Source organism: Anser brachyrhynchus (genome assembly GCF_964034855.1).
Source record: "Anser brachyrhynchus genome assembly, chromosome: 3".
NCBI classification, from domain to species: domain Eukaryota; kingdom Metazoa; phylum Chordata; class Aves; order Anseriformes; family Anatidae; genus Anser; species Anser brachyrhynchus.
In genome coordinates this window covers 41,463,778-41,479,546 of record NC_137696.1, presented here as the reverse complement: position 1 = coordinate 41,479,546, position 15,769 = coordinate 41,463,778, and the positions used below count along the sequence as shown (strand labels likewise).

General features: G+C 39.0%; 1 protein-coding gene across 6 annotated transcripts in view; it reads right to left on the bottom strand.

Annotated features, from left to right (window-relative positions):
- The window catches only part of SMYD3 (SET and MYND domain containing 3), a 377,644-nt gene that overhangs the window by 344,343 nt on the left and 17,532 nt on the right, over positions 1 to 15,769 (bottom strand). For 5 of the 6 annotated variants that reach the window (XR_013949131.1, XM_080586731.1, XM_080586735.1 and 2 more), the window contains exon 2: positions 5,880 to 5,943. Coding sequence is in view for 5 of the 6 variants with exons in the window: in XM_080586731.1 (XP_080442857.1) it covers positions 5,880 to 5,943 (64 nt within the window). In the remaining variant the exon portion in view is untranslated. Of the gene's footprint in view, positions 1 to 5,879; positions 5,944 to 8,931; positions 8,967 to 15,769 lie in introns of those variants that run through there. The other variant, XM_080586734.1, reaches the window with a different exon arrangement.

The window sequence follows — 15,769 nt, the reverse complement described above, 5'->3', positions numbered from 1 at the left end:
TGGAGGTGCTCGAGCGAGTCCAGAGAAGGGCGACCAAGCTGGTGAGGGGGCTGGAGAATGAGTCTTACGAGGAGCAGCTGAGGGAGCTGGGGTTGTTCAGCCTGGAGAAGAGGAGGCTCAGGGGAGACCTTATCACACTCTACAGGTTCCTTAAAGGAGGTTAAAGGAGGCTGTAGGAAGGTGGGGATTGGTCTATTCTCCCATGTGCCTGCTATATATTGAAATGTGTCTTTCCTTTTTTTCCCCCCATGTCTGTGCAGAAGACCTACAAGGAGGTTCCAGCAAAAAGAAACTCATGGTGGAAGACAGAGTCAATGTCTTATCACCTTTTTATTTTCTGCCTTGTCTTTCCAAGCTCAAAATTCTGTTTATACTTTAAAAAATCTCCAAGACCATCTCATGTAAAGATTTACAGTGTTAATATTTAATACATATATTTGCAGTATAGGTTCGAAGACACTGAGCTGTTTTTTTAAATACTTTTTAAAAGCAAACTGGAAAAATAGGACAGCAAACAATTGTTAAGGTGACGATAACCAAATGACCAAAAGCTTTTGAAGGTGACATTTTCTCACAGACATGCATTAAGAAAAAAAACTCAGAACACCAACTTCTGTAAGGTAACTGCCACTTGGAAAATGATAAAATATCTACTACAAAACAATATACATTCAGCAATAAAAAAAGAGGGAACAACAGTGAAATGTACAAGTCAACATCACACCTGTAGACACTGACATTCTAGTTATAAAGATTACAAAGCCTATCATGCAATATATTTTTTTAAGCTGTATTTAAGCAGGGTAATTGTTCCAGGTAACCAGACTTCAGCACCAGTAGCATTGTCCTGTTTCATTGTGGGTTTTCCCTCCACCTTTGGCTTACACATAATAAACAAACTGCAATTTTTATTTCCTTCAGATACATAAGAGATTTCTGATTTCATTTCCTTTACCCATAACTCTACAAGAGGAAAAAAAATGACACCAAGAAGGCATTAATCCAAATACAGTTAGTGCTGCACACTGTCTGACAAATAAAAGCTAAGTATCTACTGGTGAATAGAATTACTCTTGTCTAGAAGAAACAAGGTCATGCTTGTAAATGTCCAGACGTCATTCTCTGTAATATAATTATATTGGCATTTTTATACCACTTAAACTAAAATTGTTCTTTGGAACAAGCCTGTCAATTTTTTTTCCTTACATAAATGCTGCACAGAATTTCAAGTATGCTAAAGGTGACATCAAAATGATTAATAGCTTACCCAACCAATAAAGCCCTAATGAGACAAAATATGCAGTACCACACAGCATAATATGCCACATTTCTCAGAGATGCATTTCCCTGCAAGAACAACGGTTAGACCAGATGCTTCCTTCTAAGCAGTGCTTGGCTGAAACTGATGCCAAGAAGGAATCAGACTCTTCTGCAGGAAGCCTGCTGGAACAGGGACTGCCGCTTGCTTCTTCCCTGCTAAGGGGTGAGGGGGGGAAGCTCCAAATGCATCAGGTGTAATGAGATTCAGCGCTATTCCTTCTCACTACCAATACAACAAGGACACAAATCACAGAACTATATGGACTATGAAAACCTGTAATCCTGGAGAGACTTACTTTTAAAACCAGTCTCAAACGATACTTACTGCTGGGTTTATGTTAGTCCTACAGCTCTCCATGGGAGGTTTTCTGAACTCTACATGTCCTGGATTTCAGGCAGGGATTTTATATCCCAAAACCAGCATGAGTGCAAATACCACCCTGCAGAGGTACGGCCACCTGGTCAGGCCCTGCTCCCTCCCTGCCAGGGAAGGGCTTCCAGTTTTTCCAACATTATTCCCGCCCACCCCAAAATGAACGCTCCTAGAAGGAAGCAAAGCAAACACTGCAGAGCAGTACCTGGCCCTCCTCCCACAGACTTCATTGCATTTAGAAACTTAAAAAAAAAAATCCCTCCTAGATCAGTGGCTCTCATTCAAGCCCAGCATATCCCATCTGCAATTCCTCAGCCTTTACTCAACTGAAAAGGGTCAGAAGCCCATACAGCTCAGAAAATACTGCAGCGTAGAGCTGTTTACTGGTGGCAGATAGAGAGCCTGCCTCGACAAACCACCAACATGCAAATGCCAGCACACCACCATGTTTCACTAAATCCAGCCCCAGCATCACCTCCTGCTGACTCAAGGCACTGGCACAGACCACCTCCATCTGCCCACAAGATCTTGCATATCTTTTAGCTGACCCGTTTTGCCTTGACAGAGATGAGTGTTCTTGCACTGAAATATGCTATCCCCACCTCCACATAGTCCCTAACCCTACAAAAGAAAGACCCTAAGCCAATATTTACAAAATTAAGGTTTCCCTCACCTCCTCTACAGCACCAAAAAAAGTCGAATGTTGCCTGCAGATTAATGCACTCATGGAATGCAATTAAAGACTACAGCTCATCCAAAAAAAAATAAACCTTAATATTTTCCCATTGGTAGGTAATGGTTAATTAAAAATGTCAGAATTTGTAATTTCCAAAGGATTGTTTTTTTTTTTTAAACAAAGTGTCTTATTATTGAAATGACTTCATAAAAATATTTCATGATGGCATATTCTGAATTCTTTCTGAAGTGACTCCCCCACTTGTCGAGGATTATCATCTACATAACTGGTCCCCAGTCTATGGGACACATCAAATTAATAAACACTGCCAGAGGAGATCACAACGGTGACTATAAGGTGGAGCAGATGTGGTAACTATGTTTGTAGGCACAGAAAACATATAACACTGCTAGAAAACAGCACTAGGAAATTAGGAAAAATAGGTATCAGCAGGTAGGAAAGGTGCTGCAGCGGAAAAGTGTCAAGAAGGGTCAAAAGTCAATGAGGTCCAACTGAAAAAAAAACATTTAAAATTAAAAGACCTACATACAAGTGATTCTGAAATGAGAATTCAGTGTAACAGGTCACCCTAAAGGATCTCATGTTCACTTCCAGTCCCACATTTCTGATTTCTTTTTTATTTAAGTTAAAGTAAAACCAAGTAAGTTCAAATTGGTCTGAAAAGAGATAACAGGGATTACTTCAATTTGGCACCATACACTCAAAATACTCATATTCAACATAATGAAGACTTCTGCGAACTTGAACTCCAATTCCCATGTAGTTTTGTTCAGGAATCCTTGTTGTACCCACACACCTCCTTGAAGGATAGCACTTCGCAAGGTAACTGAAGCATCTTTCGAAAGTGTGTTTCTTCCTCTACATGCTAGGGCAAAGACACTTTTTCTTAACCACCTGATATTTTAAGCAAGTGAAGATTTCTACAAGAATTTCTACAATAAATCTTTAAAATTAGCTTTCAAAATCTTTTAAATGAGCTTTAAAATGGCTCATTTTGACACATCCTAACATTGAAATCCCCTGCTGAATGTAGTCACTTCCTTCAAAGTCTACCTTTATCATAAACCTAGTTCAGCTGCTCAGATTAATGATTTTTCTTTTTTGAAAGTCAGTTTACTTTCTGATTTGACTTACTGTGTTAACCAGAAAACTCCAGAATCAAATCATTCTTCAACTAAGTGTAAATTGTAAATCCAACTGTACAATATGCATTTTTAAGTTGGTCTGTATTTAGGAAAATAAAATTGTCCTGTTTTGCCAATGTTCTTTTTAAGTCTGCAAACTGCAATTTAATTTAATACCCTGCTGTTTATTTTGCTCAGCAAATAGTTCAATTACAAATGCACTTATTAAGGAATTGCACTAAATCTGCAGAGGCTAAGTAGAGTACAAAAGCTTTGGCTTGGCCGAGGAAAGGTTTGCTAAGGGCTGCTATAAAAACAGAGCTGCATAGCAGTTTAGATAGCTTTTCAAAAGAAATATGAAGTAGTGGACAGTACTCAAGAGAAAATGGATCTGACTGGTCTGAGTTTTTGGTTGGTCTGAGTCTTAGTCATATCAGCTGCCCTGAGCTGTCAATCCCAATAAATTCCCTGTTTTGTCTAGAAAAAACATTTTTTTCAGTTATTCTCAATTGCCACCTAATATCAGAAAGCACTATATACTGTTAATACAATATTCATTTATTGATATTAATAGCACAAGATACTACGTAACAGTAAATACACAACATGTTAAGTGCAGACGACTTACAGGAGCTCTAGCCTGTGTCACTGAAATCAATACCTACAGTTGTGGAGGTAGAGCAGCTTGAGCTGGCTTCAAGCACAAGATGCCTAGAGCTGGAAGCCAAAAGCAAAGATGCCCCAGATGACTTTAGACGATCCCTTTAGACGATCCAATGCAAATCTTTGAAGTGTGTTCACAATAATTTTCCCAAAGGAAGCCCCATTTCCTAGTTTCACTGCTATTACAACTTAGGCTAGAAGAGGCTATTGCGTTACACCTTGCAGGTTTGCTCATGCAGGTCAGTGCCAGCACAGGGAGTGCTGCATGCTGTCTCATTTCACATTAGACTTGCCAACAGAAGATTTCCCAAAGACTCTCCTGACACATATTTGTTTTGAACTTACCTTACAAATAACTCTGGTCTTTTATATTCTTCAGTCATATTTTTCTGTAATAAATCTACTTGTGGCATTATTATTGATGCTACAGTAAGCACCTAATGTACATTGCGCGCATTTGCTGTACAATGAATCAAGATGACATATCTTCCTCCTTTCTACCTCCATATGTTTTAATCCCAAAAAGGAGGGGTTTCTGGCCTGTTGGGAACGTTGCATATCATACTAAGGCAGAATTGTTTCTGAAGCACATAAGATGTGAAAGGATCATTTGAAGGTCAATGACAGAAGTTAAATCCCTATACCTTTGATAAGCTATCACTCCTATTTCATTTCAACCAGTTGTCTTCACTTTTCTCTATTTAGAGAAAAACAACCAAATTACCATGCAATGCTAAGAGGAATGATGTAAAAACTCAAGGGTTCTATAAGGCAAACCATATGGTTTCAATCTCAGGTGCCAGGTTCTATACCATATCCCACCTTATGCAGTCACCTACCCCTGTGTGACCATTTGATACCATGTCCTGCCAACTTCCGTGCACAAGCTCCAGTGACAAAACAAGACAAATAGAAAAGCTAAAATTTTAGGGTTGAACACCATTAAGAACGGTTTCATAGGATAAAATCATAGGATAATTACAATTGGAAAGGATCTCTGGAGATTCCTAGTGACAAAACAGGATCAGCTCCAGGGTCAGACCCCGCTCAGAGCATTGTCCAGCAGGGTCTTGAAACCCTCCAAACGCACAGATGGCACAACTACCCTAGCCAGCCTGTTCTATTTCTTGGCTGTCCTCAAGGTGAAAAAGCTTTCCCTTATATCACACCTGAAGCGCTCTTCCTTCAACTTATTTCCATTGTCCCTTGTCATCCCACCACCCATTGCTGTGAAAAGCCTGGCTCTGTCTTTGTAATACCCTCCTCAGAGCTACAGTTTTGCCCAAGGCTCTCTTCTCTGCAGATTCTCACAGCTTTCTTCCTCTTAAAAAAGAGAGAACATACTTTATCATGGAGAAGATTATTCTCGAAATACAAATTGTTTTACTGAAAAATTGGCTTAGAAACTTCAGTCTGCAACCAGAAGTCTTCCTCCCCCTCCAACCAAGCATAGCCAAACACCACACATTTCATCTTGGTTCTTTCTTTATCTCTGATTACAATCTTATATTCGTCAATCTTGTATTTGTAACTATGAGAATATTTAAAATAAAACAAGGCAACGTGTTTACTCTCCATCTGTAACTACAAACAAAAAAATCTGGAGGTGTGACAGTGTGGAAAATGTATGGAGACCCTGTAAATTAAGTATTCAAATGCTTGTTTTTCTTCACTACTTTATAGCTGTAATTTTTCATCTTACCTGACAAGATTTACCACAGTATTTAGCAACCTTGCACTGAGAGCATCTGTGCAGATGTTCATTCCTGTTTGAAAAAAAGAAAAAAGAAAATCAGTTATAAATACAGAGTTTTATGTTTATCTTTCTTACATAACTGACAGTTTTCAAATATTCCAAGGCAATAAAATTATCTGGAATAAAAGGGGAAAAAAAAGAAAAGAAGAGTAGTCTAAAACGCATTGTAGCATGAGAAGAAATGGCACACTTAAATACAAAGCTATTTTCACAATCCTTTACACATAGGACTCAGTATACCTGGGGCCACTTTGGATCTACAGCAGGGATATCAAACATGCTTTTTTTGTGCCATACAGCTACAATCCCAATGAGTTTGATTTCATAGATATATAACTAGACATTATAACTGGAGCTGAGCATAACAGGTAGAAAATATATTTGTTAATGGTCTTGGGTCTTGCAGCAAGTGCCGTTATCTGTCTTAAACAAGATCTTACTGTGAAACTGCAGTTGTGACATCAAATTATTACTTCATTGATTCTGAGGTTGACTTGTCAGCAAAAATTTCTGTCTTCAGAAAATATTTTTGGTTCAAGTAAAAAAAAAGATTTCAGACCAGTATAAACAAGACAGATTTTGATGCTCCCGCCCCCTCAGCTTCCTGTAGAAAATTGAATGTACAGATCATTAGAATCAAGTAACTATCTTTAATACCTACTGTATGAAAATCACTATTTTGTTGCACAAAATTCTTCACATATTCCTGTTAACTACCAGCTTAAATGTAATTTAGAAATACTTCATATTTAAGCATGTTTGCTATCGCCTCCCTTACCTTCCTACCTGCAAAGTGAGTCCTGGAGACTGATAAAAAAACAAGCAACTCTTAGATTCCTGTAAACCGAATCTAAAACCTTGTGCATGCATAATAGGTTTTGATTTTAAAGTAAAATCCCTGAGGGCAATTCAGAGATAGAAACCAGTCTGAAATCTTTATTTTGCCAGCCAGGGACAGCTGCTTCATTTTCAAGGTTGAGCAATGACAGACCTTTAGCCAGCCTATGACAGAGGACTGTATTTACCATTCCAGATTAGAAGTGCACATCAGAGTTATTTGGGGAAAAATACGCTGCAGTAGAAAAATTACTGTAGACAACAGAAAACGAATAGAAATGCTGTTTGGAACTGCTCGTTGATTTGGATATCAGAAGCAGTCCAGGTATAAATAAATGCTCACAAACAACACACACAACTTAATTCCCACCAAGACAAGTTTTGACACACATTTTTAGTACTGAGCAGCATATTTCATCAGGGACAAAAAGAATAATTTTTAAGATACCACTCGCACCTTCTTTCTAGATGTTTTTCAATTAACAGCATAGACCAACACTTTTCTGAAGCTAGACCTTTCAAATTGCTGAAAGACAATGCTACGAGAATTTTAGTTTGCTTTGTTACCTTTCTGCCAACGAACTTTCCAAATCAGATTCATCATTGGCAATGCTATCACTAAAAAATCTGCCTACCAACCAAGATTAAAAGAGAAGATTAAAAGAGCTTTGGTTTGATATTCAGCTGTCCATCTGCATGGCCATAACCTTCAAGACTGCCACTCTGCAGGTTGCCTCTGCTTTTCTCTATAGTTCTACTTCACGTAGCTTTACGGAATCACAGAAGGGCATGAAGGATCTTCCAAACTCTTTCTTGACACCTTCTTCATACTCAATATTTTACACCTATGCTAGCATACTCCATCGGACTTCAATTGTTGCTGTTTGCTGCAGAATGACTGAGCAAAACGTTTAAGGCAGACTTTTTTATTCTAAATACTATCCGTGTAAACACAAGTTAGGATTTAGCTAACGCAGCATTTCCAATGTCAGTCACATACACATTAAAGTACCCATCTGGCAGAGCATCAACCAGTAGAACACAGATTCCCGGAGCAGAGTAATTCTAACTTCCTGCAGCCAGAACTTAAGTGAATGAATGTCCATAAGTACTGGAGAACTCTCCCCTGATTTCACATCCTTCCATCAGAAGACTAAGTCTGACAACATTAATGAACTGCAAACAGGCCTTGCCTTGGTATACTTTCTCTAAGAGATGCCAGGATTTACTGGGATCATTGATGTGAAGTCGCAAACACTTACTTGCTCTTTGTTTTGTCAAACAATTAGCAGACCCGTTGCCACAAAGCACTGAACTCCTTCAGCACCTGCTGGAGTTTCAGTACTTTACAGGATTAGATCCTTTGTATCCTTTTTCCCATAGAGTTCACAATGCTGCAGTAACAAACAAATACACACAAAAATCTAGGGACCAACACTCAAAACTTGGAGTTTTGCCAGACTGACACTACCAGTCAGATTATTTGAATAAGGTGGCTCCCTGCTGGCACTACATAACAAATGAACAAGCCGTTCATCTTTCGGGGTTTCTCTGAATGACAAGCAGACATAGGATGACACAGACTTAAATGCTGCAACTACTGATAAAATTGTTGCTTTTTCCCACCCCCAGTCCTGTCCTCCCTTGTAGACTAAAATAAAGATCTTAGAGCATCCATGGGTCTTGCAACATAACATTTTAAATGAAAAAGAACATGATCTAACACACTTAACCTGAATAAAAGATTTTGAGAATAAAATTGATGTATACATGATTTATATGTTCTGGAACACTTTAAAAACTGGGGTAATTTGCCTAGTTTATTCCTGTAGTTCTCAGTATTTTAGAACCATGGAATCATTAAGGTTGGAAAAGACCTTCAAGATCATCTAGTCCAACCATCACCCTACTACCAATGTCACCCAATAAACCATGTCCCTAAACACCAGGCCCAACCTTTCCTTAAACACCCCCAGAGACAATGACGCCACCACCTCCTTGGGCAACCCTTTCCAATGCCTGACTGCTCTTTCTGAAAAGTAATGTCTCCTAATTTCCAACCTAAAACTGTTACAGACTTCATTGAAACAAAGTCACTGTCAAATACAGCTGTGCATTTCCCATCACTTGTAAATATCACCCAGATTTAACATCAGGTTACCTCCAGGGTATGGATGGCATCTCAGCTGATGTGATCCACCTGAGTCAGGCTGCAGAGGCCCTACCAGTGCCACACCTTGCCCTTCTGAAAACATCAAATGAACAGTTAATCAAAGCACTCCGATAACGACCTGGCCCCAGTGAATGGTATTATTTTTGTTTGCTGGGGAAGAGCCTAATATAATTAAAAAACACTGAAACCCAACCAAACACTATTAGGCTACTTAATTTATAATGAAAATGCATCCACACTTCTCTGGTGATTGCAGGCACTTGACTTTCAGCCCCCGCTCACCAGACAAGTGTTAGATGTAACACAACATTTGATTACCAGGCTACTCTCACCACTCCTTGGTGTACAATTTATTCACACTTCTGATGCTTCCACAGCTTGCAGGACAAAAGGGTAATCTCATGCAAATTTCCTGCTGCATTTTTGTTGTTGATACTGTTTTTCAGTTAATAATCCTGCTCTACAATACACGTTGCAAAAGAGATGCTCTTTCAGATGCATGTCATGTAGAGCTAATTTCCTGAACAAATTATCGGACCTCTGATTCAGTCGAACGCATCAAGTGCATGATGCCTACTTGGATTTTCTAAGTGCGTGCATTTCAGACCCATCACAAAGTGAAAGCAATCGATACCCACAATAAACAAACACATCATTCATCATTCTACTAGTACATTTTTGTCTTCCAGTAATAAAAATAAAGATGCTAATAACAAACAGCATTTTTAACTTGGTAGATCTGGGAGCAGCGGGGTTACATGCAGTGCAGTTACCACTTTCCTTCCTCCCCTCTCTCCCAGCAGACAGGTAATGCCATGGTACAGCACAGCTGATCATCTGCATGGGCACCGGCAATGATGGGGGCATTGCCAGCACACCAAAACCAATAGCATGGCTCTGGTGACAATGACAAAGGGTGCCAGGGGAAGGCCTGGGCAGGGGATAACACTCCCATGGCCTGCACACCCCAAATCCAAGCCCTTGGCAAGCAATAAGGGCAGTGACCCAAGCCCAGGGCACCACCTTCATGCAGCTTCCCCTTCCCTCCATGGCCTCAGGCCTGTTCTGCCATCATAGACACTCTGGTGGATGAGAAGCCACCAGTTCACCTGCCCTGTGGTCCCTACTTATGAGGCTGCTGAGGTCTCCTCCCACCTCTGGAGCCTACACACATACTATGAGCAAGAATTCTTTGAAATCCATGCCCTACAAGTCATACAAAAATGCCATAAAATGCCCCACTTGCACACTTCATTAGGAAAGCATGTGAATTAATTTTAACATAGGAGCAGCACTAGGGAGAAGTAGCTTTTCAAGGGGTAGTGAGAATGCCCAATGTTTAAATTAAAATATAGTAACCACAACTAACTGTCAGACATCTATTCAAGTGAAATCTAAGAGAGACCTTTCATATATGAAAAAAACACTTATTTCCAAGTACAATGATCATCTACTTTACACCTGAACACACTAAAGAAGTGGTATTACATTGCCCAGGAAAGAAAAGGGAGAAAACACGAATAACCAAAGCACTTGGCTTATGGCAAAAGTTCAGACATCTGTGCTCTCATGCAAACCACCTAGTAACACACACAAAAATACAGCTCATTTGGCATACCAAGTAATCTTGCCACTGCTTAAGTCCTGGCTTCTGAAGCCTCACGTGCCACCTCAACTGGTAACATTCTCTGCTATTTTCTTTAATTCTTGTTACAGCCAACCTTGTATTTAACACCCTGAAATGATTTGGGATACTTTCTACACACAAAAAACAGAATCCAGACAGATGAGGGGAGAGAACACCCTTCAGCTTAAAATGAGCCTCGGTTCTGTTCAGATTTTACAACTGTCATCTTTACATATATGCTACCTTTATTTGGCTTAAACATATACCCTAAGTAGGTGATAAACATGCTGGGTCATATTACTTCAACAAACTGGGTGTTCTGGATGGTATTCCTTGTCTACTTCTGTGCATCTGCTATTATTTCCCTTAATTCTTTTCTTGCAGCTTGATTCTTCTGAAGAACGCCTGGTCCAAAAATTCTAAAAAATATTTTAGAAATAAAACTGTTTTAGTCTACAATCATTTCTTTGTTCCAGAATCATGTTTTCATATATGATTTATGTTGGATATTTAGCTTTTTTCTTCTTTTGGGATTTGATGTAGCCATAGCTGAAGCAACAATAAGAGATATCCCATTGGGTAGATTTTCATTTGCTGTCATGTAGAAGCTAGTCTTTGTGCTCATGTCGCAGTAGTAGCATTGCTAACTTTTGATAAGAAAAAGTTATTTTTACATCTTTTAAAAAAAGGGTGAAGTATCAACACTCACAGAATGGTCTAAGATTCTTCACTGAAATTGAAAGAAGTTATCTAGAGTCACAAGTGGAAGACTCTCCTTTTGTTACAGAGGAGAAAAAAGTACTTTCCTGAAAACACAGCTATTGGAAGTACAGTGCTTATTCTGATATAACCAAGAAAAGAAAATTATACAACTTGATGTTGAGCTGGTACCTGATAACGTGTTTCAGATACAACCCTTTCCAACAAATATCTTACAGTTAACACCTTCAGTAGGCAAGAAATTTAGTCTGTATTTGGAATCCTACTTCTTCACTGAATTTTTACATCTAATCCTAACCAATTCAAGGACGTACAGAAAAAATGTACAGGAAAATAGGTCTACTAAAAGCAAAGAGAAAGCTCCAGAAGTTGCAATTTCAGTAGTACAAGGCCACATTCTGATCCTTCTACCTGAAGATATCATTCAGGAGAAGCAATCAGTATCTCCCAAAACAGCCCCTTTTTATTCTAGAAGACAAACTAGCTTTAAAATCAAAGAACTTCTACCTTTTATATAAATACACATATATACACATACACACGCGCATCCAGTTTATCAAAGGGAAAGATGAATAAAACAAATGCTATCACAACAAAAATCAATAGTTGTGTGCAAACACAGTGATTATCCCCAACTGAGAGCAGTGATACAGAAACACAAGAAAGTTTAGCTTTGAGAGCACAAGGCAAACTGTTTCAAATTGCTTTGGAAGCCTACTTGCCCTACAAAGCTACTTTGACACTGTTTCCCTCAAACGAAGGCAATCTTCAGTGTTTGCCTGCAGATGGCATGGCAACATGCCTTCAGCAATTTAAGGCTTAAACTGATTAACTTCAGTCACACAGTACCTTCATTACACCTTGGAATTTTAATTAAATCAAAATGCCGAAAACTGACAAAAACTAAGATTATATTTCACAGTAACAAAAGGTCGTATGTACAACTGGAAAACATGCAAAAGAAAAGCCACAAGCAATACTTTTAAAGGCTCATTTCTTGACCGTGTGGTTACAATCCAATGCAGCCACAAGTATTACAAAACATCCCATCTTTCATTTTTTCCCTGATAAAAATGACAAATACAGTGTCCATAGGTCAACATTCAAGAAAAACAATGTGGTTACTCTGAAATATATTATAGTAAATATTTTCTTCCAGCTAGTATTTGCCTCTTGGATCATATGGATCTATGATTCAGTGAAATTTAAACCTCTCTGACTCTCTCACGGAAGAATCTCTCTCTCTCCTTGCCCATATTTACATTTCTAGGACACATTTTTAGAGGCTTTTTACATCTTCCCCTTATTTGATTTTCCATTCCCAAATATGAACTGATACGTCTAGAAGTCCCCTCATTCCTGATGGAAGACATCTGGAAAGTGTTGAACAAAAACCTAAAATATTCCAAGCAAAGAAATTGTACCAATATGGCACTTGAGGAGAGAGACTCTCTGTAAGGAAGTGTGGTGATAGGACAAAGAGTAATGGTTTTAAACTTAAAAAGAGTAGAATTCGATATTAGGAAGTAATCCTGCCCTCAGAGGGTGGTGAGGCACAGGCTGCCCAGAGAAGCTGTGGCTGCCCCATCCCTGGAGGTGCTCAAGGCCAGGCTGGATGGGGCTTTGGGCAGCCTGGTCTGGTGGGAGGTGTCCCTGCCCATGGCAGGGGGTTGCAACCAGGTGATCTTTAAGGGCCCTTCCTACTCAAACTTCTCTGTCATTCTGTAAGCTTTCCTCAGGCAGCAATTCTGCACAGACAAAAGCACTTCTAATGCCAAGTCTAAACTCAGCCTGGCAGAACCGCAGACTACTCCTGACAGGACTGCTGTTTGCTCTCCTAAGCAATTCCATACCACTGAGAGGCACTAGCGAAACCTGAGGAAAGATAACTTTTAGTAGACCTACAAACACTAAACAAACTTACAAGTATCTGCCTATCCACTTTTGTAGTTGAGCTGAACGAAGGGTCTCTTAAACTGTCATAAATACACACCTTCCAACTTTTTTTGAACATGTACTTTTCTTCAAATCTTCTGTATTTCATCAGACACTTTCCTGTCATTGTTATCTCCAGCCTAACACATTTGTTTTCTTGCCACTGATCATATTTTTTCCCTAATTTCTTCATGTTTCAATGACTTTCCCGTTTCAGATTTTCTTTCCCATTTTCTAGATAAAAGGGGACTTGATTTTTTTGCTTGGAGAAGTCTCACTTGATTCCCCATCAGCCCCAAAATGTTTTTTATCTGCCAATAATTTCTGGCCAAGAACAAAACAAAATGTAGCTTGGAAATACCTGTAAAGAGTGGACTTTCACATATATAGCACAGTACCAAATACTCTCACTTAATCACTACTATAACGATTTTCCATTTTACACTTCTTACAGTAATTTTCACTTCGTATCAGAGGGACCACATTCAAACAACTTGATCTGAGAGCACTGTACAAAGTTTCTTCCTATCAACTGCTTAAATAAAATCCCTGATGTCACACCTCAATCCTGTCTCCAACGGATTCTAGATGGAAACAGATGCATCTTCCCTTCTGACTCCCCTCATAGAGCATCCTGAGCTGGAAGCACCCACAGGGATCAACCTGTCCAACTCCTAGTTCTACACAGGACCACCCAAAATAATCAAACCATACTCCAGAAGAGACACAAGTTGCTTCCAAGACCTCTGAAAAACAGTACACTGTAACAATAGCACAGAAATACCAACACTGTACTATGTACTGGCATGTGTTTACTTCTCGTTCATTTCAGCCCCCACTCCATCCAGTGGGAATGCCCCTACAGAAGCAGGACTAGGTCCCGAACCCGTGTCTTGAGCAATACTGCAAATCTAACAGTCAGAACCACGGTGCACTGGTCAAGATGCTGCAACGACTGATCTGAGAAAGCTCTGCAGGACTGCTTTTCTCACACTCCAAATATAAACAGCCAAAGAAAGCCGTAAATCAACCCTACATCACTTACTCACACAGTACTCTGTACTCTGGTGACATCCTATGGCTAAAAGTGTAATAGATGTTTCTTCAGTTTCAAAGATTAGTCACCCCAGTTTCCCTTTCCCATTTAAAGAGGATTTTAAAAGAGTCAAAAGAAATGCCTACACAGCTATAATAATGCCTATACATTTTCAGGGAAGAAGTACCTATAATTTAATAGTCAAGAGCACTAGGGTTAAGTCGCCCCAGTGTCCCCACCAGCCATTCTACATACCAGTTAGCCAGGTAGGGAAAAGCTTTACATCCTTCCTGGTTTCCAAATTTGTTGATTTCCAACAGAAGGGTCTTTAAAACACATTGGCCGAAGTCATAAGTACGTTTTAGGACTCAAAGTCATCACCAGCTTCAGGACAGCTTTCCTTGTTAAGAAATAACAGCTTGACTAGGAAGACAGTTAACACTGGGATTAATTCTGAAAATTTCAGCAGCACTTATACATTTGAAGGTGTGCACATGCTTAGGTATATCTGCAAATGGCAACCCTTTCTCACAGACTAGATCTGGTATTAGTACTGTTATGTTTCTGACTGTAGTCGTCAAGCACATAATAGATAGTTATTCCAACTATGGAAGATTCAGAATAATATAGTGTCTCCCAGAAACTACTCTTCATTTAGGAGACTAAGCACAGCTCTCACTTGCAAAAAAAAGTATTTGGAATAAATTATCTTCTAAATGTGAAAAAAATAGATAAAACTTGGGTACGGTAACCATCAGAATTCAAATAACTCATGAGCTAATTTTGTTCAATTTTTAATAAAAGATTCCAAGTATTTTTGAGTGATGCCTTCTCCATTTCTAGGCCTGTTTTTCACAAAATAAAATAATGATGTCGCATTAACATGAAAAAGAACCAAGTGCTTTTTAAAAATTTGAAGCTATTATTTCCATTTATGGAATCAATTTTTAATGAACTCATGGGAATTTCAACATACAACATGCTTCCATACACTTAGACACAGCTTCTTTTTTTCTTAAAACAAAGTTGAATAGCTAATACTGAAAAAAAGGGAGGAGCTATAAAGCCATAGTATTTGTCACGAGAGATTGTTATCTACTTTCCTGCCAAATTGGACCGGCCACAACAAACAAACGGACGCATTTCCATTTCAAAAACTGCAACTGGTATGAAAGAAGCTTCAAAGCAGCATAGACACTGTGAGGTTTGAACTAATGTGAAGAGTTATAAAATGATGTGATTTCACTTGACTATCCAGCTAAAATTATTATTTTAGCATTTTCTGGAACATAAGTATATGTTTACATCACTATAAGTCTTCAGTTAAATCTCATTTTCTCCATGGCCAAGAGATGTGAGCCTTTAATCATCATACTGTAGCTTCAGCGATGGGTCATGAGCAAAATCAGACTATTTGTTTCAGTTCAACAACCATGGAATGAGACTTTGCAGAGTATGGTACAAGAAAATGAGAAATGTTATTCCCTATTAGCAAAGGAAGAGAGCAA